Here is a 27608-nt window from a genome sequence, read left to right on the forward strand (position 1 = left end):
TCGGGAACACAAACGGATCAGTTGGATCACAGGGAACACAAACGGATCAGTTGGATCACAGGGAACACAAACGGATCAGTTGGATCACAGGGAACACAAACGGATCAGTTGGATCACAGGGAACACAAACGGATCAGTTGGATCACAGGGAACACAAACGGATCAGTTGGATCACAGGGAACACAAACGGATCAGTTGGATCACAGGGAACACAAACGGATCAGTTGGATCACAGGGAACACAAACGGATCAGTTGGATCGTCGGGAACACAAACGGATCAGTTGGATCACAGGGAACACAAACGGATCATTTGGATTGTCGGGAACACAAACGGATCAGTTGGATCACAGGGAACACAAACGGATCAGTTGGATCGTCGGGAACACAAACGGATCAGTTGGATCGTCGGGAACACGAACGGATCATTTGGATCGTCGGGAACACAAACGGATCATTTGGATTGTCGAGAACACAAACGGATCATTTGGATCACAGGGAACACAAACGGATCAGTTGGATCACAGGGAACACAAACGGATCATTTGGATTGTCGGGAACACAAACGGATCGGTTGGATCATCGGGAACACAAACGGATCGGTTGGATCGTCGGGAACACAAACGGATCATTTGGATTGTCGGGAACACAAACGGATCAGTTGGATCACAGGGAACACAAACGGATCAGTTGGATCACAGGGAACACAAACGGATCAGTTGGATCGTCGGGAACACAAACGGATCATTTGGATCGTCGGGAACACAAACGGATCAGTTGGATTGTCGGGAACACAAATGGATCAGTTGGATTGTCGGGAACACAAACGGATCAGTTGGATCACAGGGAACACAAACGGATCAGTTGGATCACAGGGAACACAAACGGATCAGTTGGATCACAGGGAACACAAACGGATCATTTGGATTGTCGGGAACACAAACGGATCATTTGGATCGTCGGGAACACAAACGGATCATTTGGATCGTCGGGAACACAAACGGATCATTTGGATTGTCGGGAACACAAACGGATCAGTTGGATCACAGGGAACACAAACGGATCAGTTGGATCACAAGGAACACAAACTGATCAGTTGGATCGTCGGGAACACAAACGGATCAGTTGGATCACAGGGAACACAAACGGATCAGTTGGATCACAGGGAACACAAACGGATCATTTGGATTGTCGGGAACACAAACGGATCAATTGGATCACAGGGAACACAAACGGATCAGTTGGATCACAGGGAACACAAACGGATCATTTGGATTGTCGGGAACACAAACGGATCAGTTGGATCGTCGGGAACACAAACGGATCATTTGGATCACAGGGAACACAAACGGATCATTTGGATCGTCGGGAACACAAACGGATCAGTTGGATTGTCGGGAACACAAACGGATCAGTTGGATCACAGGGAACACAAACGGATCAGTTGGATCACAGGGAACACAAACGGATCAGTTGGATCGTCGGGAACACAAACGGATCAGTTGGATCACAGGGAACACAAACGGATCATTTGGATTGTCGGGAACACAAACGGATCAGTTGGATCACAGGGAACACAAACGGATCAGTTGGATCGTCGGGAACACAAACGGATCAGTTGGATCGTCGGGAACACAAACGGATCATTTGGATTGTCGGGAACACAAACGGATCATTTGGATTGTCGGGAACACAAACGGATCATTTGGATCGTCAGGAACACAAACGGATCATTTGGATCGTCGGGAACACAAACGGATCAGTTGGATCACAGGGAACACAAACGGATCAGTTGGATCACAGGGAACACAAACGGATCATTTGGATCGTCGGGAACACAAACGGATCATTTGGATTGTCGGGAACACAAACGGATCAGTTGGATTGTCGGGAACACAAACGGATCAGTTGGATCGTCGGGAACACAAACGGATCATTTGGATCACAGGGAACACAAACGGATCAGTTGGATCACAGGGAACACAAACCGATCATTTGGATTGTCGGGAACACAAACGGATCAGTTGGATCACAGGGAACACAAACGGATCATTTGGATCGTCGGGAACACAAACGGATCAGTTGGATCACAGGGAACACAAACGGATCAGTTGGATCACAGGGAACACAAACGGATCATTTGGATTGTCGGGAACACAAACGGATCAGTTGGATCACAGGGAACACAAACGGATCAGTTGGATCACAAGGAACACAAACTGATCAGTTGGATCGTCGGGAACACAAACGGATCAGTTGGATCACAGGGAACACAAACGGATCAGTTGGATCACAGGGAACACAAACGGATCATTTGGATTGTCGGGAACACAAACGGATCAATTGGATCACAGGGAACACAAACGGATCATTTGGATCGTCGGGAACACAAACGGATCATTTGGATTGTCGGGAACACAAACGGATCAGTTGGATCACAGGGAACACAAACGGATCAGTTGGATCACAAGGAACACAAACGGATCAGTTGGATCGTCGGGAACACAAACGGATCAGTTGGATCACAGGGAACACAAACGGATCAGTTGGATCACAGGGAACACAAACGGATCATTTGGATTGTCGGGAACACAAACGGATCAATTGGATCACAGGGAACACAAACGGATCATTTGGATCGTCGGGAACACAAACGGATCATTTGGATCACAGGGAACACAAACGGATCGGTTGGATCATCGGGAACACAAACGGATCGGTTGGATCGTCGGGAACACAAACGGATCAGTTGGATTGTCGGGAACACAAACGGATCAGTTGGATCACAGGGAACACAAACGGATCAGTTGGATCGTCGGGAACACAAACGGATCATTTGGATTGTCGGGAACACAAACGGATCAGTTGGATCACAGGGAACACAAACGGATCAGTTGGATCACAAGGAACACAAACGGATCAGTTGGATCGTCAGGGAACACAAACGGATCAGTTGGATCACAGGGAACACAAACGGATCAGTTGGATCACAGGGAACACAAACGGATCATTTGGATTGTCGGGAACACAAACGGATCAATTGGATCACAGGGAACACAAACTGATCATTTGGATCGTCGGGAACACAAACGGATCATTTGGATCACAGGGAACACAAACGGATCAGTTGGATCACAGGGAACACAAACGGATCATTTGGATTGTCGGGAACACAAACGGATCATTTGGATTGTCGGGAACACAAACGGATCGGTTGGATCATCGGGAACACAAACGGATCGGTTGGATCGTCGGGAACACAAACGGATCAGTTGGATCACAGGGAACACAAACGGATCAGTTGGATCGTCGGGAACACAAACGGATCAGTTGGATCACAGGGAACACAAACGGATCAGTTTGATCACAGGGAACACAAACGGATCAGTTGGATCACAGGGAACACAAACGGATCAGTTGGATCGTCGGGAACACAAACGGATCATTTGGATCGTCGGGAACACAAACGGATCAGTTGGATTGTCGGGAACACAAACGGATCAGTTGGATTGTCGGGAACACAAATGGATCAGTTGGATTGTCGGGAACACAAACGGATCAGTTGGATCACAGGGAACACAAACGGATCAGTTGGATCACAGGGAACACAAACGGATCAGTTGGATCACAAGGAACACAAACGGATCATTTGGATTGTCGGGAACACAAACGGATCATTTGGATCGTCGGGAACACAAACGGATCATTTGGATCGTCGGGAACACAAACGGATCATTTGGATTGTCGGGAACACAAACGGATCAGTTGGATCACAGGGAACACAAACGGATCAGTTGGATCACAAGGAACACAAACTGATCAGTTGGATCGTCGGGAACACAAACGGATCAGTTGGATCACAGGGAACACAAACGGATCAGTTGGATCACAGGGAACACAAACGGATCATTTGGATTGTCGGGAACACAAACGGATCAATTGGATCACAGGGAACACAAACGGATCAGTTGGATCACAGGGAACACAAACGGATCATTTGGATTGTCGGGAACACAAACGGATCAGTTGGATCGTCGGGAACACAAACGGATCATTTGGATCACAGGGAACACAAACGGATCATTTGGATCGTCGGGAACACAAACGGATCATTTGGATTTTCGGGAACACAAACGGATCAGTTGGATCACAGGGAACACAAACGGATCAGTTGGATCACAGGGAACACAAACGGATCAGTTGGATCACAGGGAACACAAACGGATCAGTTGGATCGTCGGGAACACAAACGGATCAGTTGGATCACAGGGAACACAAACGGATCATTTGGATTGTCGGGAACACAAACGGATCAGTTGGATCACAGGGAACACAAACGGATCAGTTGGATCGTCGGGAACACAAACGGATCAGTTGGATCGTCGGGAACACAAACGGATCATTTGGATTGTCGGGAACACAAACGGATCATTTGGATTGTCGGGAACACAAACGGATCATTTGGATCGTCAGGAACACAAACGGATCATTTGGATCGTCGGGAACACAAAAGGATCAGTTGGATCACAGGGAACACAAACGGATCAGTTGGATCACAGGGAACACAAACGGATCATTTGGATCGTCGGGAACACAAACGGATCATTTGGATTGTCGGGAACACAAACGGATCAGTTGGATTGTCAGGAACACAAACGGATCAGTTGGATCGTCGGGAACACAAACGGATCATTTGGATCACAGGGAACACAAACGGATCAGTTGGATCACAGGGAACACAAACCGATCATTTGGATTGTCGGGAACACAAACGGATCAGTTGGATCACAGGGAACACAAACGGATCATTTGGATCGTCGGGAACACAAACGGATCAGTTGGATCACAGGGAACACAAACGGATCAGTTGGATCACAGGGAACACAAACGGATCATTTGGATTGTCGGGAACACAAACGGATCAGTTGGATCACAGGGAACACAAACGGATCAGTTGGATCACAAGGAACACAAACTGATCAGTTGGATCGTCGGGAACACAAACGGATCAGTTGGATCACAGGGAACACAAACGGATCAGTTGGATCACAGGGAACACAAACGGATCATTTGGATTGTCGGGAACACAAACGGATCAATTGGATCACAGGGAACACAAACGGATCATTTGGATCGTCGGGAACACAAACGGATCATTTGGATCGTCGGGAACACAAACGGATCATTTGGATTGTCGGGAACACAAACGGATCAGTTGGATCACAGGGAACACAAACGGATCAGTTGGATCACAAGGAACACAAACGGATCAGTTGGATCGTCGGGAACACAAACGGATCAGTTGGATCACAGGGAACACAAACGGATCAGTTGGATCACAGGGAACACAAACGGATCATTTGGATTGTCGGGAACACAAACGGATCAATTGGATCACAGGGAACACAAACTGATCATTTGGATCGTCGGGAACACAAATGGATCATTTGGATCACAGGGAACACAAACGGATCGGTTGGATCATCGGGAACACAAACGGATCGGTTGGATCGTCGGGAACACAAACGGATCATTTGGATTGTCGGGAACACAAACGGATCAGTTGGATCACAGGGAACACAAACGGATCAGTTGGATCGTCGGGAACACAAACGGATCATTTGGATTGTCGGGAACACAAACGGATCAGTTGGATCACAGGGAACACAAACGGATCAGTTGGATCACAGGGAACACAAACGGATCATTTGGATCGTCGGGAACACAAACGGATCATTTGGATTGTCGGGAACACAAACGGATCAGTTGGATCACAGGGAACACAAACGGATCAGTTGGATCACAGGGAACACAAACGGATCAGTTGGATCACAGGGAACACAAACGGATCAGTTGGATCGTCGGGAACACAAACGGATCATTTGGATCGTCGGGAACACAAACGGATCAGTTGGATTGTTGGGAACACAAATGGATCAGTTGGGTCGTCGGGAACACAAACGGATCATTTGGATCGTCGGGAACACAAACGGATCAGTTGGATTGTCGGGAACACAAATGGATCAGTTGGATCGTCGGGAACACAAACGGATCAGTTGGGTCGTTGGGAACACAAACGGATCAGTTGAAAATGGCTTTTGTAATGCTGTTCAATCTAATTCAGATTTTTGTTTTTGAACGTTTCTCTGGAGTAAAACCTGGACCCTGTTGCAGGTCTGGACAGTCCAGGTGTGTACCACGGTGTGACTGGAGGGGCTGCAGACACCCGGCAGCTGGCGGACACCGGTGAGGAACCAACATGTTGTCATCGATGCGATCGCAGCTAGTCTGTCCGGTTTAACGGGGTATGTTTCATTTCAGATCTGAACCAGCTGGATGTGCTGTCCCTGTGTGAGGGGGTGGTCCGGTTCCTGCAGGATCTCCCCGGTCCGGTCCTGCCCTCCTCTCTGCAGGCCGACATGGTCCATGCAGTCCAAGGTGAGCAGGAACCAGCTGGCTGCTTCTCACCGCCAGGTCCTGATTGTTCACAGCCTGTTTCTGTCTGCAGAGGTCCGAGACCCTGAGGACTGCGCCCAGGTGCTGCGTGGTGTGGCCAGCTCGCCGGCCTGCCCTGCCCAGTTTGGTCTGACCCTGCTCAGCGTGGTCCGACACCTGGCCCGCTTGTGTCTGCATGGCTCCAGAAACCAGCTGAGCCCCTGCAACCTGGCCGAGACCTTCAGCCCGCTGCTGTTCCGACAGGCCGCCGGGTCAGCAGTGCCTTCAGATCTTCCTGTGTGTTTCTGTTCCGTCACCGCCAGCTGAGATCCGTCATTTAAAAAGCTGCTAGAAAGCCGTCTGAGAGGTCCAACCGGCACCACGCCTCCATTATTCTCTTGTTTCTGCTGAAGATTGCAGCGTTGGTTATTAAGATGGTAGCTCTGATGGCGAAACGATCCCATCTACTCACAGGCCGGCGCCTGGTGGTGACTGGCGTGTAGCTTCTCACGGTTTCAGTTTTCCTCCATAGAAATCCACAACGCCGTCCAGTTCCCCAGACCAGGGCTGTGACGAGACGCTTTCGTCCCGATTTAAATTGTGATTCTCACAATTCTTTGATATTACTGATTTTAGATTAAAAACAAAAAAATGTACAAAACTTATTATTTTACTCGTCATTTTTCTTGATTTAAATGAGAAAAAACAACCCAGGAGCCAAACCATCATTCTGCTGCTATGACGCCCAAGATGACAAAAATATCAATAAAAACTATAAAAATGACAAAAATTTCATAATGGATTATTTTTATTTATTTGAAATAAAAAATCAATTTTAAAATTATGAAGCAACAAATCCCAATTTTTAATTTTTCGATTGGATTTTCGCACCCAGATCCGACCCCCTGGAGGGGACGTCGAGGCCAGCGGTAGCAGGAAATGTCCGGGTGTCTGTCCCCGTCATGGTGGACAGGTGCTGTGGACAGGGAACGTGGAGAACGTCCCACAGCGGACGTCTGCTGTGACAAACTCCCAGAAGAACTGAAATATAGTCTGCAGTCCCAAAATGATCCCAACAAGTTGTTGAGTATTTGGAAGGACCTAGCCAACTGTCGCAGCTTCAGGTCTTCTCAGTAGCCGGGAGAAAAACTCTCCTGGTCTGTAGAACGACTAGGATCACAGCAGCCAATCAAAACACAACTTTTATTCATTTCTAAAGGAATTTTAGAGAAGAATCCGGCGCTGAAAACCCAGAAGTGTGACGGTTTTACCGGCAGTCCGTCCATCAGCAGCTTCAGAGGTTTGATCTGGAAACTAAGCCTGGTCTCTCTCTGCAGGTCTGAATCTGGTCTGGATCCGCTGGTTGAGGTCCTGGAGGTTCTGATAACCAGTGAGCTCAACATGAACCAGGCTGCACCAGGTAACACACACACACACACACACACACACACACACACAGCAGTTCTGGTTTTCAGGAAAAGGTTTTATGAAGCGGCGCTGGGAAAACATCCCACATGGTTGCTGGTTTTAGGAACTGTCCAGATCTCTTCACACACTCAGCAGGAACAGCTGATTCGGTTTTTCTTTTTTATGACTTGATTTTATTTTTCTTGAGAAACCCGAAGCTGCAGCTTTTCCATAAACTCTGACGAACACGAGAACTTCTGCGATGTGAATGCTGCACACGCTGAGTTAGCGGCTGTTAGATTACTAACTAGTAAACCAGCAGGGACAGGTAGACCATGTCCACCAACAGGGACAGGTAGACCATGTCCACCAGCAGGGACAGGTAGACCAGGTCCACCAGCAGGGACAGGTAGACCGTGTCCACCAACAGGGACAGGTAGACCGTGTCCACCAACAGGGACAGGTAGACCATGTCCACCAACAGGGACAGGTAGACCATGTCCACCAACAGGGACAGGTAGACCATGTCCACCAACAGGGACAGGTAGACCATGTCCACCAGCAGGGACAGGTAGACCAGGTCCACCAGCAGGGACAGGTAGACCATGTCCTCTAGCAGGGACAGGTAGACCGTGTCCACCAACAGGGACAGGTAGACCATGTCCACCAACAGGGACAGGTAGACCATGTCCACCAGCAGGGACAGGTAGACCATGTCCACCAACAGGGACAGGTAGACCATGTCCACCAGCAGGGACAGGTAGACCAGGTCCACCAGCAGGGACAGGTAGACCGTGTCCACCAACAGGGACAGGTAGACCATGTCCACCAGCAGGGACAGGTAGACCATGTCCACCAGCAGGGACAGGTAGACCAGGTCCACCAGCAGGGACAGGTAGACCATGTCCACCAACAGGGACAGGTAGACCATGTCCTCCAACAGGGACAGGTAGACCATGTCCACCAACAGGGACAGGTAGACTATGTCCTCCAACAGGGACAGGTAGACCATGTCCACCAACAGGAACAGGTAGACCAGGTCCTCCAACAGGGACAGGTAGACCATGTCCACCAACAGGGACAGGTAGACCGTGTCCACCAGCAGGGACAGGTAGACCGTGTCCACCAACAGGGACAGGTAGACCGTGTCCACCAGCAGGGACAGGTAGACCGTGTCCTCCAGCGGGGACAGGTAGACCATGTCCACCAACAGGGACAGGTAGACCATGTCCACCAACAGGGACAGGTAGACCAGGTCCACCAGCAGGGACAGGTAGACCGTGTCCTCCAGCGGGGACAGGTAGACCATGTCCACCAACAGGGACAGGTAGACCATGTCCACCAACAGGGACAGGTAGACCGTGTCCACCAACAGGGACAGGTAGACCGTGTCCACCAACAGGGACAGGTAGACCGTGTCCTCCAGCAGGGACAGGTAGACCAGGTCCTGAAGAAGGGACTGGTCTGCAGGTGGGGAAACACCTGATCAGCTGATGATGGGCAGTTGTCATGGTGACTAGGTCATTTTAATAGTAATAATTTATGCGGATGCGGTGTTTATCCAGTGGAAGATAGTCATGCAAGTCCAGCGTCACTTTTGTCCAAATCTTTTTCTCCGCCTGGTAATCCTTCTTCACCGTCACCTTTTTTATTTAACTTTAATGAAAAAAAAATATAATACAGCGACAGCCGGCATCTGTCCCAGTTTTATACGATAAAACTCATCATCATCCCGAGCTCTTTAACTTTTCTAGTTTATCCATGAAGTTGGAGGTTTTCCGCCTCTCCTCTCCATCGTCCTTCTTCACAGTACATACAAGAAACAAAATTACACAGAGAAAACTGCTTTGTAGATTTGGTCAACTTTTTCAGTTGCTCTGATTCTGAAAACAGAAAAATGTTTCCTGTTTGGTTTAATGGGGAAAAATCTGTTTTCACTGGTTCCCAGTTGCTCTGGTGAAGCAGCATCACGCTGACTGTGTCACAAGTCACTTCCTGATCCGACAAGTTCCCCGTCACCATGATCACACTAACCAGAGCAACTTCAGACTGTTGGTTCAGTGTTGGACAAAATGGTGTGTGTGTGTGTGTGTGTGTGTCAGCTGCATGGATAATCTGTCATGTGACTGCACATCACATGGCATCAGCTGATTTCCTGCTCTGAGAGCAGCAGCTGACTAATAAGATCCATTTTCCTGCCTGTCGCTCCAAATGAACAGTTTAGAGCCACAAAATATTTTAAATTTAGTTTATTTTGTTACGTCTTACATGTGATGCCAGGAGAAGAAGCCAAACCTGAACACCATCTGAGTTCACAGCTTGACTCACTGAGTGTGCTGGAGTTCACCGAGTCGTGATGTTTGTCGTCTTTTCTTGCTCCTGTCTTTATCTTTTCATCTGTAATTTCCTGGATAATTAGTCTGAAAAGTCCAAAAATGAAATGAAATAAAAATTAAATGAAATGAAAAATACTTTATTAATTTCAAAGGGACATTCAATATTGTAGTATATAATAATTAACTAGAGGAGGTTTTGTTCCGGAGGCTGATGGCTGCTGGCAGGAATGATCTTCTGTATCTTTCAGTCTTCCATCGGACCTGAAGAAGCCTCTCACTGAACACACTTTGTTGTTTCATCATTGTGTTGTGGAGAGGGTGTGAAGAATCCTCCATCATCTTCATCAGCTTGTGCAGCATTCTTCTTTGGACAATCAGCTCCAGCGGCTCCAGAGTTACTCCAAGCACAGAAGCAGCTTTCTGGATCAGTTTGTTGATTCTCTTCAAGTCTCTGGTTCTGATGCTACTACCCCAGCAGATGCTGCAAAGCTGACTGCACTCTCCACAACAGACTTCTAGAAGATATGCAACATCTTGGTGCAGACGTTAAACCATCTCAGCTTCCTTAAGAAGTACAGTCTGCTCTGACCTTTCTTGTAGATGTAGTCAGTGTTGCATTTCCAGTCCAGTTTGTTGTCCAGCTGAACTCCAAGATACTTGTATTCCTCCACCACCTCCACCTCCTCTCCCAGGATGGAAACAGTGCTTTGTTTATTCTTCTTCCTCCTGAAGTCAACAATCATCTCTTTTGTTTTGCTGCTATTTAATATGAGATGATTGTCACCGCACCATTTAACAAACTGACTGACCAGTTCTCTGTACTCTGCTTCTTGTCCATCCCTGATACACCCCACAACTGCAGAGTCATCAGAGTATTTCTGCAGATGACAGGACTCAGAGTTGTACTGGAAGTCTGAGGTGTACAGAGTGAAGAGGAATGGCCAGAGTACAGTTCCTTGTGGTGCACCAGTGCTGCTGACCTCCATCTCAGACACACAACCTTTCAGTCTCACAAACTGGAGTCTGTTTGTGAGGTAGTCATAGATCCAGGTGGTTGTGGAGGTATCTACCTGGAATTTATGGAGCTTCTCACATAACAAAGCAGGCTGAATGGTATTAAAAGCACTGAGAAATGAAAGAACATGACCCTCAGAGTGCTGCCTGAATGGTCCAGATGAGTGTGTGCTCTCTGGTATATGATGGCATCTTCAACCCCAAGTCCATTACGATATGCAAACTGGAATGGGTCCTGAAAGGTGTTTACTTGCTTGTTGAGGTGAGCCAGTAAGAGTCTCTCCAGGACTTTCATGATGTGAGACGTCAGGGCAACTGGTCTGTAGTCACTTGGTTCAGCTGGTTGTGTTTTTTTAGGCACTGGAACAAGGCAGGAGGTTTTCCACAGCACTGGGACTCTATTTTGTCTCAGACTGGTGTTGAAAAGGTGCTGGAGAACCGGACATAGTTGTTTTGAGCAGGTCTTGAGAACTCTGGGACTGACACCATCTGGACCTGCAGCCTTGTTCTGGTTCAGTTTCTCAAGTTGCTTCTTAACCTGATTGCAGGAGACAAACAAGGTGGAGGTCTCAGGATGTCCTGATGTGGAGGGAGATGAAGCTGTGTTCTGGTCCATGACTGAGCTGCAGGGTGACAGATTGGAGGCGTGACAGGAAAGCAGTGGGCTTATGGAGGGTGTGTGGTCTGTTGGGCTGGAGGTAGGGGGTGAACTGAACCTGTTGAAGAATATGTTCAGCTCATTAGCTCTGTCCAGACCTCCATCAGGCTGGTCCCCCTTTAACTTGAAGCCGGTGATCTTCTTCATTCCAGACCACACATCCCTCAGGTTATTCTGCTGGAGCTGACTTTCTAACTTCTTCCTGTAGTCCTCCTTGCACTTCTTAGTTTGTGTTTTAAGTTGTTTTTGTGTTGCCCTCAATAACTCCCTGTCTCCATCCCTGAAGGCTTTCTTTTTGATGTTCAGCAGCTTTTTCAGGTCACTGGTGATCCAGGGTTTGTTATTGGGGAAGCACCTCACTGTTCTTGTTGGGACGATGCTGTCCACACAGAAGTTTATGTAATCTGTCACACACTCAGTCATGGCGTTGATGTCGTCTCCATGAGGTTCACAGAGGACGTTCCAGTCTGTAGCCTCAAAGCCTCCTCTAAGAGCATCTTCAGCTTCAGCAGACCAGATTTTGATAGTCTTTGTGATGACTGGTTGCTGCTGAACGATGGGCTTGTAGGTGGAGGTGAGAAGAACCAGATTATGGTCAGATCTTCCTAAAGGAGGCAGGACAGAACAACTGGATCCATTATTCATATTTGCATAAAATAAGTCCAACATCTTATTTTCTCTGGTGGAGCAGCTGACAAACTGCTGGAATGTTGGTAGAGTTGCAGAGAGGGAGACGTTGTTGAAGTCTCCGGAGATCGCCATGAATGAGTTTGGATGCTGTGTTTGTAGCCGAGCAACGACGGGGCTGATGACGTCACAGGCTGTGTCTGGTGTGGTACCAGGTATTATATAAACCGCTACCAGAATAACACAGGTAAACTCTCTGGGTAAATAATATGGATGGAAGCTCACAGCTAACAGTTCCATGTCCCTTGTGCATATCTTCTCCTTGACAGTAACATGTCCAGGATGACACCAACGCTGGTTAACCAGCACTGCAATTCCACCACCCTTTAGCTTTCCGCTGTGTTGTCTACTGCGGTCTGCACGGACCGTTTTAAAGCCCGGTACAGACACATTACAGTCAGGGATGTGTTCATGCAGCCATGTCTCGGTGAAACACATAATACTGCACTCTCTGTATTCTTTCTGAGACCTTGTTAGCATCTCCAGCTCGTCCGTTTTGTTAGCTAGCGATCTCACATTACCCATGAGGACGGTCGGGAGAAATGGTTTAAATCTCCATCGCTTTCTTCGCTCTCTGACTCCCGCTCTGCATCCTCTTCTCTTTCTTTTCAACTCCATCAGGTTGTGATGTGTTGTTTCACTGATAATCCTGATTTGGGAGAGGTTATTCAGTTGATCCCGATTGTAAACAAGCCTTTCGTTGCCATGGAGACTCATCATAACAAGTCATGAAAGAGCAAAAAAATATGTAGAAAAATCTCCTTTGCAACACACCCTCCAAATCGGCATGAAATCTTCAGAGAAAAAAAAGACCTAATTTGAGCTAATATCTATGTGAGAAGAGTTTGTACTTTAAAAAAAAAAAATCATGATAGCAAGTCAGAGCTACTATAATTTGCTGCCAACAGACGGCGCAATCTAGAGTGGAATGACGTTTGGATGTTCTGGAGTCGGAAAAGCTGCCGCAGTAGTTCAGAGTCCGTTGACGCCTTTCTGCTTTCCATCATCAGCTTAATACGCTTCAGCAAATGCAGTGTGTATGTTGTGGAAGAGGCTTTCGACAGTGAATTTGTGGTTTGCTTGTTTCTTAGCCAATATCCGTCGTACGGCAAAGGCAGATGGTTGACGATGGTCATTCCTTGGACTTTATTTTCCCCTGGCGTCCGTCTAGAAGGCCTGAAGAGCTGCAGCCTACACACACGTTGGAGAATTAAAAGCAACTGAGACTTTTTTTTCCATGTAAATTCGGTCTGTGGTCAGTTTTCAGTCTCTGTTTGCTGCAGTCCACAGCACCACCTGCTGCACATAACGGCTCATTCACACCAAACCGTCTGGTGAAGGCTGCCGTCGGAGGCTCTTTGCTCACCTGTGATTGGCTAGATGATCAGTTCATGTGAACAGTCTGCATCTTCCTACAGAGGCCAGATCAACCTCTGTGTGTGTGTGTTTCGAGTGTGTGTGGGACCAGTGTGGTGCCGACATGCCAGATGTTGAAAAGCATGGCAGATGTGGGTCAATGAACTGTCTTTCTGACTCTGTGAGTCTCTGACAAACATGACCTCATCCATCCTCACACGGAGAGATGCAGCAGAGGAGGGGAGGGGGCGCTGCCTTTGTGATGTCACTGCCAGCCTGCGATTGGCTGAGAGCAGTGGTGATGTCACACATCTCCAAGCTGCTCTCCTGAGCTTTGAGAGGGGGAACAGACGGAGGGGAAGTTGGGCCATTTTAAACGTGTCTTCTCTGAAGGAAAGGAGGCGGTTTGTTTGTGTGGACGAGTCTGAGCTGCAGGAGACGTCCTGCAGGTTTCAATCATCTGTCTGCCATCAGAGCTCTGTGAGGAAGATGCAGACCATCATCTGTCTGCCATCAGAGCTCTGTGAGGAAGATGCAGACCATCATATGTCTGCCATCAGAGCTCTGTGAGGAAAATCTAGACCGTTTTCCTGAGATGACGTCACTGTTTTTGATGCGAGCGCTCAGCAGCATGAGATCCGGTAAACTGAGCTCTTTTCGATTTTGTTCCAATTGGGAGTCATCGTGAAGCTGCATGACAGTTTAGAGGCTGTCATGGAGCGACAGGATGTGGACAGATCCGACCCCGGGCCTGTGAGGGGCCGAGAGAAGATCCTCTGCTACATTAACATGCAGAGTCCAGGTAAGAGCTCAGATCTTGACTATAGGCAAACCTGCACCCGCTGCTGAGGTCTTCTCTGGCTTCTGGCTCAGAAAAATGACACAAGAGCTATTCTATTCTATTCTATTCTATTCTATTCTATTCTATTCTATTCTATTCTATTCTATTCTACAGTCATTGCAGATGTTTTATCCAAAGCAATTTACATGTAAGTTATCGATAAACCATACCAATTAACCTAACTGTCGGATGCTGCGTCATGTTTCTGACTGAGTCGGTGGGATGCTGCGTCATGTTTCTGACTGAGTCGGTGGGATGCTGCATCATGTTTCTGACTGAGTCTGTCGGATGCTGCGTCATGTTTCTGACTGAGTCGGTGGGATGCTGCGTCATGTTTCTGACTGAGTCGGTGGGATGCTGCGTCATGTTTCTGACTGAGTCGGTGGGATGCTGTGTCATGTTTCTGAGTCAGTTGGATGCTGCGTCATGTTTCTGACTGAGTCGGTGGGATGCTGCGTCATGTTTCTGACTGAGTCGGTGGGATGCTGCGTCATGTTTCTGACTGAGTCGGTGGGATGCTGCGTCATGTTTCTGACTGAGTCGGTGGGTTGCTGCGTCATGTTTCTGACTGAGTCTGTCGGATGCTGTGTCATGTTTCTGACTGAGTCGGTGGGATGCTGCGTCATGTTTCTGACTGAGTCGATGGGATGCTGCGTCATGTTTCTGACTGAGTCGGTGGGATGCTGCGTCATGTTTCTGACTGAGTCGGTGGGATGCTGCGTCATGTTTCTGACTGAGTCGATGGGATGCTGCGTCATGTTTCTGACTGAGTCGGTGGGATGCTGCGTCATGTTTCTGACTGAGTCGGTGGGATGCTGCGTCATGTTTCTGACTGAGTCGGTGGGATGCTGCGTCATGTTTCTGACTGAGTCGGTGGGATGCTGCGTCATGTTTCTGACTGAGTCTGTCGGATGCTGTGTCATGTTTCTGAGTCAGTTGGATGCTGCGTCATGTTTCTGACTGTAGACATCACCATTCGTTCAGATGAAGGGTTAAGAATAAATTCTGCAGCATTTTCACAGCCAGGAAAAGAGAAAAAAGTTTTTCTGTTGACCATAAAGACTGCATACTGGAACTGGAAGGTCATGTAGTCTGAGTCCAGATGGAACCTGTTCCAGAGAGATGGAGCATCGCAGTGAGAAGAGAGGCAGATAACCTGGTGCCAACATCATGTCTAGAGTCTGCTGTTGCAGCCTGTAGGGCAGTCTGATTTGAGGTTTCTAGAGGAGGTCGGGTTTCTGGAGCGGGTCAGGTTTCTGTAAGGTGGTTGGGTTTCTGCAGGGGGGCTTGTTTCTGTAGGGGGTCGGGACTCTGGAGGGGGTTTGGTTTCTTTAGGTGGTCGGGTTTTTGTAGGGGGTCGGGTTTCTGAAGGGAGTCGGGATTCTGGACGGGGTTTGGTTTCTGTAGAGGGTCGGGATTTTGGAGGGGGTTGGGGTTCTGTAAGTGGTCAGGTTTCTGTCGGGGATCAGTTTTCTGTAAGTGGTCAGGTTTCTGTTGGGGATCAGGTTTCTGTAAGTGGTCAGGTTTCTGTCGGGGATCAGGTTTCTGTAAGTGGTCAGGTTTCTGTCGGGGATCAGGTTTCTGTAAGTGGTCAGGTTTCTGTCGGGGATCAGGTTTCTGTAAGTGGTCGGGTTTCTGTCGGGGATCAGGTTTCTGTAAGTGGTCGGGTTTCTGTCGGGGATCAGGTTTCTGTAAGTGGTCAGGTTTCTGTCGGGGATCAGGTTTCTGTAAGTGGTCAGGTTTCTGTCGGGGATCAGGTTTCTGTAAGTGGTCGGGTTTCTGTCGGGGATCAGGTTTCTGTAAGTGGTCAGGTTTCTGTCGGGGATCAGGTTTCTGTAAGTGGTCAGGTTTCTGCCGGGGATCAGGTTTCTGTAAGTGGTCAGGTTTCTGTCGGGGATCAGGTTTCTGTAAGTGGTCGGGTTTCTGTCGGGGATCAGGTTTCTGTAAGTGGTCGGGTTTCTGTCGGGGATCAGGTTTCTGTAAGTGGTCAGGTTTCTGTCGGGGATCAGGTTTCTGTAAGTGGTCGGGTTTCTGTCGGGGATCAGGTTTCTGTAAGTGGTCGGGTTTCTGTCGGGGATCAGGTTTCTGTAAGTGGTCAGGTTTCTGTCGGGGATCAGGTTTCTGTAAGTGGTCAGGTTTCTGCCGGGGATCAGGTTTCTGTAAGTGGTCGGGTTTCTGTCGGGGATCAGGTTTCTGTCGGGGATCAGGTTTCTGTAAGTGGTCAGGTTTCTGTCGGGGATCAGGTTTCTGTAAGTGGTCAGGTTTCTGTCGGGGATCAGGTTTCTGTAAGTGGTCGGGTTTCTGTCGGGGATCAGGTTTCTGTAAGTGGTCAGGTTTCTGTCGGGGATCAGGTTTCTGTAAGTGGTCAGGTTTCTGTCGGGGATCAGGTTTCTGTAAGTGGTCGGGTTTCTGTCGGGGATCAGGTTTCTGTAAGTGGTCGGGTTTCTGTCGGGGATCAGGTTTCTGTAAGTGGTCAGGTTTCTGTCGGGGATAAGGTTTCTGTAAGTGGTCGGGTTTCTGTCGGGGATCAGGTTTCTGTAAGTGGTCAGGTTTCTGTCGGGGATCAGGTTTCTGTCGGGGATCAGGTTTCTGTAAGTGGTCAGGTTTCTGTCGGGGATCAGGTTTCTGTAAGTGGTCGGGTTTCTGTCGGGGATCAGGTTTCTGTAAGTGGTCGGGTTTCTGTCGGGGATCAGGTTTCTGTAAGTGGTCGGGTTTCTGTCGGGGATCAGGTTTCTGTAAGTGGTCAGGTTTCTGTCGGGGATCAGGTTTCTGTAAGTGGTCAGGTTTCTGTCGGGGATCAGGTTTCTGTAAGTGGTCAGGTTTCTGTCGGGGATCAGGTTTCTGTAAGTGGTCAGGTTTCTGTCGGGGATCAGGTTTCTGTAAGTGGTCGGGTTTCTGTAGGGAGTTGGGTTTCTGTAGGGGGTTGGGTTTCTGTAGGGAGTTGGGTTTCTGTAGGGGGTTGGGTTTCTGTAGGGGGTTGGGTTTCTGTAGGGGGTTGGGTTTCTGTAGGGAGTTGGGTTTCTGTAGGGGATCAGGTTTCTGTAGGGAGTTGGGTTTCTGTAGGGAGTTGGGTTTCTTTAGGGGGTTGGGTTTCTGTAGGGGGTTGGGTTTCTGTAAGGAGTTGGGTTTCTGTAGGGGGTTGGGTTTCTGTAGGGGATCAGGTTTCTGTAGGGAGTTGGGTTTCTGTAGGGAGTTGGGTTTCTTTAGGGGGTTGGGTTTCTGTAGGGGGTTGGGTTTCTGTAAGGAGTTGGGTTTCTGTAGGGGGTTGGGTTTCTGTAGGGGATCAGGTTTCTGTAGGGAGTTGGGTTTCTGTAGGGGGTTGGGTTTCTGTAGGGGATCAGGTTTCTGTAGGGGGTTGGGTTTCTGTAGGGAGTTGGGTTTCTGTAGGGAGTTGGGTTTCTGTAGGGAGTTGGGTTTCTGTAGGGAGTTGGGTTTCTGTAGGGGGTTGGGTTTCTGTAGGGAGTTGGGTTTCTGTAGGGGGTTGGGTTTCTGTAGGGAGTTGGGTTTCTGTAGGGAGTTGGGTTTCTGTAGGGGGTTGGGTTTCTGTAGGGGGTTGGGTTTCTGTAGGGAGTTGGGTTTCTGTAGGGAGTTGGGTTTCTGTAGGGGGTTGGGTTTCTGTAGGGAGTTGGGTTTCTGTAGGGAGTTGGGTTTCTGTAGGGGGTTGGGTTTCTGTAGGGAGTTGGGTTTCTGTAGGGAGTTGGGTTTCTGTAGGGAGTTGGGTTTCTGTAGGGAGTTGGGTTTCTGTAGGGAGTTGGGTTTCTGTAGGGAGTTGGGTTTCTGTAGGGGGTTGGGTTTCTGTAGGGAGTTGGGTTTCTGTAGGGGGTTGGGTTTCTGTAGGGAGTTGGGTTTCTGTAGGGGGTTGGGTTTCTGTAGGGGGTTGGGTTTCTGTAGGGGGTTGGGTTTCTGTAGGGAGTTGGGTTTCTGTAGGGGGTTGGGTTTCTGTAGGGGGTTGGGTTTCTGTAGGGAGTTGGGTTTCTGTAGGGGGTTGGGTTTCTGTAGGGAGTTGGGTTTCTGTAGGGGGTTGGGTTTCTGTAGGGAGCTGGTCCAGGCTCAGGTCTGGTTCAGATGTCTGGAAGCAGAGCTGAAGGAGGTCTGCGTGACTTTGGATGGGCAGTGTGGACGCTTGTCACCAGTTTTACAATCACAGTATCATTCATTCAGTTCTTCTATTCCACTTATTCAGGGTTGCAGGGAAGCAGGTTCCCAGCAGCTGGGAGACGAGAGACTGGTACACCAGTTCATAAGTATGTTCTCCTCGTGTCAAATGGAAACTACCGGGGGCTCGTGATAACATGGATGTAAATGAGTATAAATGCTGATGCTTGAACAGATGTTAATATTAACTGTAAAATATCTCAGACTTTAATTTCTAATCACTTAAAATAATCATTTCTTTAGAAAAAAAAAGGAATCAGGAAAGTTTCTGAACATTTTCATGTGGATAATGCTCGTTCCCACCGTTGGTCCCCAGGCAGGTAGATGGATGTGAAGAGTCTCTGGGATCGTATGAAGTGAACAGGATGTGCTGGTGTTGATCGTGAAGTTATCAGTGATTCGCAGCAACAGCGAGGTTGATGGGAATCTCATTAGTTCTGCCACTCACTTCCAAACCATCTCAGGTGTGTTATATCCCACCGCTTCTCCGGTGGGCCGTGCAGCCCGATCCCTCAGAAGCACTCCGTGTACGGTCAGATACCTGCTGGCGTGCTTCGGTCAGAGCGCTGCTGAAACCTTCACAGTGAAACTTTCAACAGGAAACCCGCTGCCTTCTTTCTCAAACCAAAGATCCTGGCCCTCTGAAGACCAGGTGGAGATGAAACCTGCTCTGAGTGATGTTAGAAGACGATGATGCTCAGTTTTCTCTGCTTAATTTCTTCTCTGGCTGCTGTTTTCAGCTTTACCTCCCAAACCTGCGAAGTCGTCGACTCCAGCAGCTTCCAGCAGCTTTAACAACAGCATGGCTCTGCAGGACGCGGAGTGGTACTGGGGAGACATTTCCAGGTAAAACACGGACCACCCAGAGGCCACCATATTCAGCGCAGCCAGGAGACACACTGACTGGTGTGTGTGTGTGTGTGTTTGCAGAGAGGAGGTGAACGAGAAGCTGAGAGACACAGCTGATGGTACGTTTCTGGTCCGAGACGCCTCCACCAAGATGCACGGAGATTACACTCTGACTCTGAGGTAAACATCTGTTCCGCGTGTGGCTTCTTCTGGAAATTTAGCTGCATCTAGTCGAGGATCCAGCAGGTTCAGGTGTGATTCAGGTGTGTCTCAGGGTGTCCTCCCAGCTCATGTCTCTGGAAAACCCGCTCAGTGAGCTTGCTGAGAAGGTTCCTGTGGACTTGACGCAGTCGTTTGGATGAGGTGTAAACTGTGATCAGCGGTCCACCGTGGATATGCTGCGTCCAGAAGCACGACGGCAGCAGGCTACTGTCAGACACCTGCTCTGCACCTAAACGCAGCACGCAGAGTGCAGTGGTGTAGAGAGGCCGGGTCGAATTAAACTTTGGGCTAAGCCAACAGGCCAGGGAGGGCTATTAGAGTATCTGACAAGCTTGTAATGTGTGAGAGGGAAAAGGCAGCTGCTGGACTTTACATATTTAATAGACGTTCCAGTAAAGGATGGAGGATGAAGAGCAGATGTGATGTAAAGTAAAGTGATGTAGTGATGTGGAAACATCTTCAGGGAAATTCTCTACGAAACGACAGAAATGTCCTGTCTGTTGGATGCCGCGTCATGTTTCTGACTACATCTGTTGGATGCCGCGTCATGTTTCTGACTACATCTGTTGGATGCCGGGTCATGTTTCTGACTGAGTCAGTCATATGCCGCGTCATGTTTCTGACTGAGTCTGTTGGATGCTGCGTCATGTTTCTGACTACATCTGTTGGATGCCGGGTCATGTTTCTGACTGAGTCAGTCATATGCCGCGTCATGTTTCTGACTGAGTCTGTTGGATGCCGCGTCATGTTTCTGACTGAGTCTGTTGGATGCCGCGTCATGTTTCTGACTACATCTGTTGGATGCCGGGTCATGTTTCTGACTGAGTCTGTTGGATGCTGCGTCATGTTTCTGACTACATCTGTTGGATGCCGGGTCATGTTTCTGACTGAGTCTGTTGGATGCCGCATCATGTTTCTGACTGAGTCTGTTGGATGCCGTGTCATGTTTCTGACTGAGTCTGTTGGATGCCGTGTCATGTTTCTGACTGAGTCTGTTGGATGCTGCGTCATGTTTCTGACTGAGTCTGTTGGATGCTGCGTCATGTTTCTGACTGAGTCTGTTGGATGCCGTGTCATGTTTCTGACTGAGTCTGTTGGATGCCGCATCATGTTTCTGACTGAGTCTGTTGGATGCCGTGTCATGTTTCTGACTGAGTCTGTTGGATGCCGCGTCATGTTTCTGACTGAGTCTGTTGGATGCTGCATCATGTTTCTGACTACATCTGTTGGATGCCGGGTCATGTTTCTGACTGAGTCAGTCATATGCCGCGTCATGTTTCTGACTGAGTCTGTTGGATGCCGCGTCATGTTTCTGACTGAGTCTGTTGGATGCTGCGTCATGTTTCTGACTACATCTGTTGGATGCCGGGTCATGTTTCTGACTGAGTCAGTCATATGCCGCGTCATGTTTCTGACTGAGTCTGTTGGATGCCGCGTCATGTTTCTGACTGAGTCTGTTGGATGCCGCATCATGTTTCTGACTGAGTCTGTTGGATGCTGCGTCATGTTTCTGACTGAGTCTGTTGGATGCCGCGTCATGTTTCTGACTGAGTCTGTTGGATGCCGCGTCATGTTTCTGACTGAGTCTGTTGGATGCCGCGTCATGTTTCTGACTACATCTGTTGGATGCTGCGTCATGTTTCTGACTGAGTCTGTTGGATGCTGCGTCATGTTTCTGACTACATCTGTTGGATGCCGGGTCATGTTTCTGACTGAGTCATTCATATGCCGCGTCATGTTTCTGACTGAGTCTGTTGGATGCCGCGTCATGTTTCTGACTGAGTCTGTTGGATGCCGCGTCATGTTTCTGACTACATCTGTTGGATGCCGGGTCATGTTTCTGACTGAGTCTGTTGGATGCTGCGTCATGTTTCTGACTGAGTCTGTTGGATGCCGTGTCATGTTTCTGTATGAGTCTGTTGGATGCCGCATCATGTTTCTGACTGAGTCTGTTGGATGCCGTGTCATGTTTCTGACTGAGTCTGTTGGATGCCGCGTCATGTTTCTGACTGAGTCTGTTGGATGCTGCATCATGTTTCTGACTACATCTGTTGGATGCCGGGTCATGTTTCTGACTGAGTCAGTCATATGCCGCGTCATGTTTCTGACTGAGTCTGTTGGATGCCGCGTCATGTTTCTGACTGAGTCTGTTGGATGCTGCGTCATGTTTCTGACTACATCTGTTGGATGCCGGGTCATGTTTCTGACTGAGTCAGTCATATGCCGCGTCATGTTTCTGACTGAGTCTGTTGGATGCCGCGTCATGTTTCTGACTGAGTCTGTTGGATGCCGCATCATGTTTCTGACTGAGTCTGTTGGATGCTGCGTCATGTTTCTGACTGAGTCTGTTGGATGCCGCGTCATGTTTCTGACTGAGTCTGTTGGATGCCGCGTCATGTTTCTGACTGAGTCTGTTGGATGCCGCGTCATGTTTCTGACTACATCTGTTGGATGCCGGGTCATGTTTCTGACTGAGTCTGTTGGATGCTGCGTCATGTTTCTGACTACATCTGTTGGATGCCGGGTCATGTTTCTGACTGAGTCATTCATATGCCGCGTCATGTTTCTGACTGAGTCTGTTGGATGCCGCGTCATGTTTCTGACTGAGTCTGTTGGATGCCGCGTCATGTTTCTGACTACATCTGTTGGATGCCGGGTCATGTTTCTGACTGAGTCTGTTGGATGCTGCGTCATGTTTCTGACTGAGTCTGTTGGATGCCGCGTCATGTTTCTGACTGAGTCTGTTGGATGCCGCATCATGTTTCTGACTGAGTCTGTTGGATGCCGTGTCATGTTTCTGACTGAGTCTGTTGGATGCTGCGTCATGTTTCTGACTACATCTGTTGGATGCCGGGTCATGTTTCTGACTGAGTCAGTCATATGCCGCGTCATGTTTCTGACTGAGTCTGTTGGATGCCGCATCATGTTTCTGACTGAGTCTGTTGGATGCTGCGTCATGTTTCTGACTGAGTCTGTTGGATCCTGCGTCATGTTTCTGACTGAGTCTGTTGGATGCTGCGTCATGTTTCTGACTGAGTCTGTTGGATGCCGCGTCATGTTTCTGACTGAGTCTGTTGGATGCCGGGTCATGTTTCTTACTGAGTCTGTTGGATGCTGCGTCATGTTTCTGACTGAGTCTGTTGGATGCTGCGTCATGTTTCTGACTGAGTCTGTTGGATGCCGCGTCATGTTTCTTACTGAGTCTGTTGGATGCTGCGTCATGTTTCTGACTGAGTCTGTTGGATGCCTCGTCATGTTTCTGACTACATCTGTTGGATGCCGCGTCATGTTTCTGACTGAGTCTGTTGGATGCTGCGTCATGTATCTGACTGAGTCTGTTGGATGCCGCGTCATGTTTCTGACTGAGTCTGTTGGATGCCGCATCATGTTTCTGACTGAGTCTGTTGGATGCCGTGTCATGTTTCTGACTGAGTCTGTTGGATGCCGCGTCATGTTTCTGACTGAGTCTGTTGGATGCCGCATCATGTTTCTGACTGAGTCTGTTGGATGCCGCGTCATGTTTCTGACTGAGTCTGTTGGATGCCGCGTCATGTTTCTGACTGAGTCTGTTGGATGCTGCGTCATGTATCTGACTGAGTCTGTTGGATGCCGCATCATGTTTCTGACTGAGTCTGTTGGATGCCGTGTCATGTTTCTGACTGAGTCTGTTGGATGCCGCGTCATGTTTCTGACTGAGTCTGTTGGATGCTGCGTCATGTTTCTGACTGAGTCTGTTGGATGCTGCGTCATGTTTCTGACTGAGTCTGTTGGATGCCTCGTCATGTTTCTGACTACATCTGTTGGATGCCGCGTCATGTTTCTGACTGAGTCTGTTGGATGCTGCGTCATGTATCTGACTGAGTCTGTTGGATGCCGCGTCATGTTTCTGACTGAGTCTGTTGGATGCCGCGTCATGTTTCTGACTGAGTCAGTCATATGCCGCGTCATGTTTCTGACTGAGTCTGTTGGATGCCGCGTCATGTTTCTGACTGAGTCTGTTGGATGCCGCATCATGTTTCTGACTGAGTCTGTTGGATGCCGTGTCATGTTTCTGACTGAGTCTGTTGGATGCCGCGTCATGTTTCTGACTGAGTCTGTTGGATGCCGCGTCATGTTTCTGACTGAGTCTGTTGGATGCCGCGTCATGTTTCTGACTACATCTGTTGGATGCCGGGTCATGTTTCTGACCGAGTCTGTTGGATGCTGCGTCATGTTTCTGACTACATCTGTTGGATGCCGGGTCATGTTTCTGACTGAGTCATTCATATGCCGCGTCATGTTTCTGACTGAGTCTGTTGGATGCCGCGTCATGTTTCTGACTGAGTCTGTTGGATGCTGCGTCATGTTTCTGACTACATCTGTTGGATGCCGGGTCATGTTTCTGACTGAGTCTGTTGGATGCTGCGTCATGTTTCTGACTGAGTCTGTTGGATGCCGTGTCATGTTTCTGACTGAGTCTGTTGGATGCCGCATCATGTTTCTGACTGAGTCTGTTGGATGCCGTGTCATGTTTCTGACTGAGTCTGTTGGATGCTGCGTCATGTTTCTGACTACATCTGTTGGATGCCGGGTCATGTTTCTGACTGAGTCAGTCATATGCCGCGTCATGTTTCTGACTGAGTCTGTTGGATGCCGCGTCATGTTTCTGACTGAGTCTGTTGGATGCTGCGTCATGTTTCTGACTGAGTCTGTTGGATGCTGCGTCATGTTTCTGACTGAGTCTGTTGGATGCTGCGTCATGTTTCTGACTGAGTCTGTTGGATGCCGCGTCATGTTTCTGACTGAGTCTGTTGGATGCCGCGTCATGTTTCTTACTGAGTCTGTTGGATGCTGCGTCATGTTTCTGACTGAGTCTGTTGGATGCTGCGTCATGTTTCTGACTGAGTCTGTTGGATGCCGCGTCATGTTTCTTACTGAGTCTGTTGGATGCCGCGTCATGTTTCTTACTGAGTCTGTTGGATGCTGCGTCATGTATCTGACTGAGTCTGTTGGATGCCGCGTCATGTTTCTGACTGAGTCTGTTGGATGCCGCATCATGTTTCTGACTGTGTCTGTTGGATGCCGCGTCATGTTTCTGACTGAGTCTGTTGGATGCCGCATCATGTTTCTGACTGAGTCTGTTGGATGCCGCGTCATGTTTCTGACTGAGTCTGTTGGATGCCGCGTCATGTTTCTGACTGAGTCTGTTGGATGCTGCGTCATGTATCTGACTGAGTCTGTTGGATGCCGCATCATGTTTCTGACTGAGTCTGTTGGATGCCGTGTCATGTTTCTGACTGAGTCTGTTGGATGCCGCGTCATGTTTCTGACTGAGTCTGTTGGATGCTGCGTCATGTTTCTGACTGAGTCTGTTGGATGCTGCGTCATGTTTCTGACTGAGTCTGTTGGATGCCTCGTCATGTTTCTGACTACATCTGTTGGATGCCGCGTCATGTTTCTGACTGAGTCTGTTGGATGCTGCGTCATGTATCTGACTGAGACTGTTGGATGCCGCGTCATGTTTCTGACTGAGTCTGTTGGATGCCGCGTCATGTTTCTGACTGAGTGTTGGATGCCGCGTCATGTTTCTGACTGAGTCTGTTGGATGCTGCGTCATGTTTCTGACTGCGTCTGTTGGATGCCGCGTCATGTTTCTGACTGAGTCTGTTGGATGCCGCGTCATGTTTCTGACTGAGTCAGTCATATGCCGCGTCATGTTTCTGACTGAGTCTGTTGGATGCTGCGTCATGTTTCTGACTGAGTCTGTTGGATGCCTCGTCATGTTTCTGACTACATCTGTTGGATGCCGCGTCATGTTTCTGACTGAGTCTGTTGGATGCTGCGTCATGTATCTGACTGAGTCTGTTGGATGCCGCGTCATGTTTCTGACTACATCTGTTGGATGCCGCGTCATGTTTCTGACTGAGTCTGTTGGATGCTGCGTCATGTTTCTGACTGAGTCTGTTGGATGCTGCGTCATGTTTCTGACTACATCTGTTGGATGCCGGGTCATGTTTCTGACTGAGTCAGTCATATGCCGCATCATGTTTCTGACTGAGTCTGTTGGATGCCACGTCATGTTTCTGACTGAGTCTGTTGGATGCTGCGTCATGTTTCTGACTACATCTGTTGGATGCCGGGTCATGTTTCTGACTGAGTCAGTCATATGCCGCGTCATGTTTCTGACTGAGTCTGTTGGATGCCGCGTCATGTTTCTGACTGAGTCTGTTGGATGCCGCATCATGTTTCTGACTGAGTCTGTTGGATGCCGCGTCATGTTTCTGACTGAGTCTGTTGGATGCCGTGTCATGTTTCTGACTGAGTCTGTTGGATGCCGCGTCATGTTTCTGACTGAGTCTGTTGGATGCCGCGTCATGTTTCTGACTGAGTCTGTTGGATGCCGCGTCATGTTTCTGACTACATCTGTTGGATGCCGGGTCATGTTTCTGACTGAGTCTGTTGGATGCTGCGTCATGTTTCTGACTACATCTGTTGGATGCCGGGTCATGTTTCTGACTGAGTCATTCATATGCCGCGTCATGTTTCTGACTGAGTCTGTTGGATGCCGCGTCATGTTTCTGACTGAGTCTGTTGGATGCCGCGTCATGTTTCTGACTACATCTGTTGGATGCCGGGTCATGTTTCTGACTGAGTCTGTTGGATGCCGCGTCATGTTTCTGACTGAGTCTGTTGGATGCCGTGTCATGTATCTGACTGAGTCTGTTGGATGCCGCATCATGTTTCTGACTGAGTCTGTTGGATGCCGTGTCATGTTTCTGACTGAGTCTGTTGGATGCCGCGTCATGTTTCTGACTGAGTCTGTTGGATGCTGCGTCATGTTTCTGACTGAGTCTGTTGGATGCTGCGTCATGTTTCTGACTGAGTCTGTTGGATGCCTCGTCATGTTTCTGACTACATCTGTTGGATGCCGCGTCATGTTTCTGACTGAGTCTGTTGGATGCTGCGTCATGTATCTGACTGAGTCTGTTGGATGCCGCGTCATGTTTCTGACTGAGTCTGTTGGATGCCGCGTCATGTTTCTGACTGAGTGTTGGATGCCGCGTCATGTTTCTGACTGAGTCTGTTGGATGCTGCGTCATGTTTCTGACTGCGTCTGTTGGATGCCGCGTCATGTTTCTGACTGAGTCTGTTGGATGCCGCGTCATGTTTCTGACTGAGTCAGTCATATGCCGCGTCATGTTTCTGACTGAGTCTGTTGGATGCTGCGTCATGTTTCTGACTGAGTCTGTTGGATGCCTCGTCATGTTTCTGACTACATCTGTTGGATGCCGCGTCATGTTTCTGACTGAGTCTGTTGGATGCTGCGTCATGTATCTGACTGAGTCTGTTGGATGCCGCGTCATGTTTCTGACTACATCTGTTGGATGCCGGGTCATGTTTCTGACTGAGTCTGTTGGATGCTGCGTCATGTTTCTGACTGAGTCTGTTGGATGCTGCGTCATGTTTCTGACTACATCTGTTGGATGCCGGGTCATGTTTCTGACTGAGTCAGTCATATGCCGCATCATGTTTCTGACTGAGTCTGTTGGATGCCACGTCATGTTTCTGACTGAGTCTGTTGGATGCTGCGTCATGTTTCTGACTACATCTGTTGGATGCCGGGTCATGTTTCTGACTGAGTCAGTCATATGCCGCGTCATGTTTCTGACT

The 27608-nt window shown here is 48.8% G+C and overlaps 1 protein-coding gene across 1 annotated transcript in view; it reads left to right on the top strand.

Annotated features, from left to right (window-relative positions):
• The window catches only part of LOC306764227 (phosphatidylinositol 3-kinase regulatory subunit alpha-like), a 55445-nt gene that overhangs the window by 19545 nt on the left and 8292 nt on the right, over positions 1-27608 (top strand). The window contains exons 5-10 of the mRNA XM_079251303.1: positions 6173-6244; positions 6320-6436; positions 6507-6705; positions 7771-7853; positions 19628-19733; positions 19818-19916. Of these exons, the coding sequence (XP_079107429.1) occupies positions 6173-6244; positions 6320-6436; positions 6507-6705; positions 7771-7853; positions 19628-19733; positions 19818-19916 (676 nt within the window). The remainder of the gene's footprint in view (positions 1-6172; positions 6245-6319; positions 6437-6506; positions 6706-7770; positions 7854-19627; positions 19734-19817; positions 19917-27608) is intronic.

The sequence above is a fragment of the Telmatherina bonti genome, assembly GCF_933228915.1.
Source record: "Telmatherina bonti genome assembly, chromosome: 13".
Taxonomy (NCBI): domain Eukaryota; kingdom Metazoa; phylum Chordata; class Actinopteri; order Atheriniformes; family Telmatherinidae; genus Telmatherina; species Telmatherina bonti.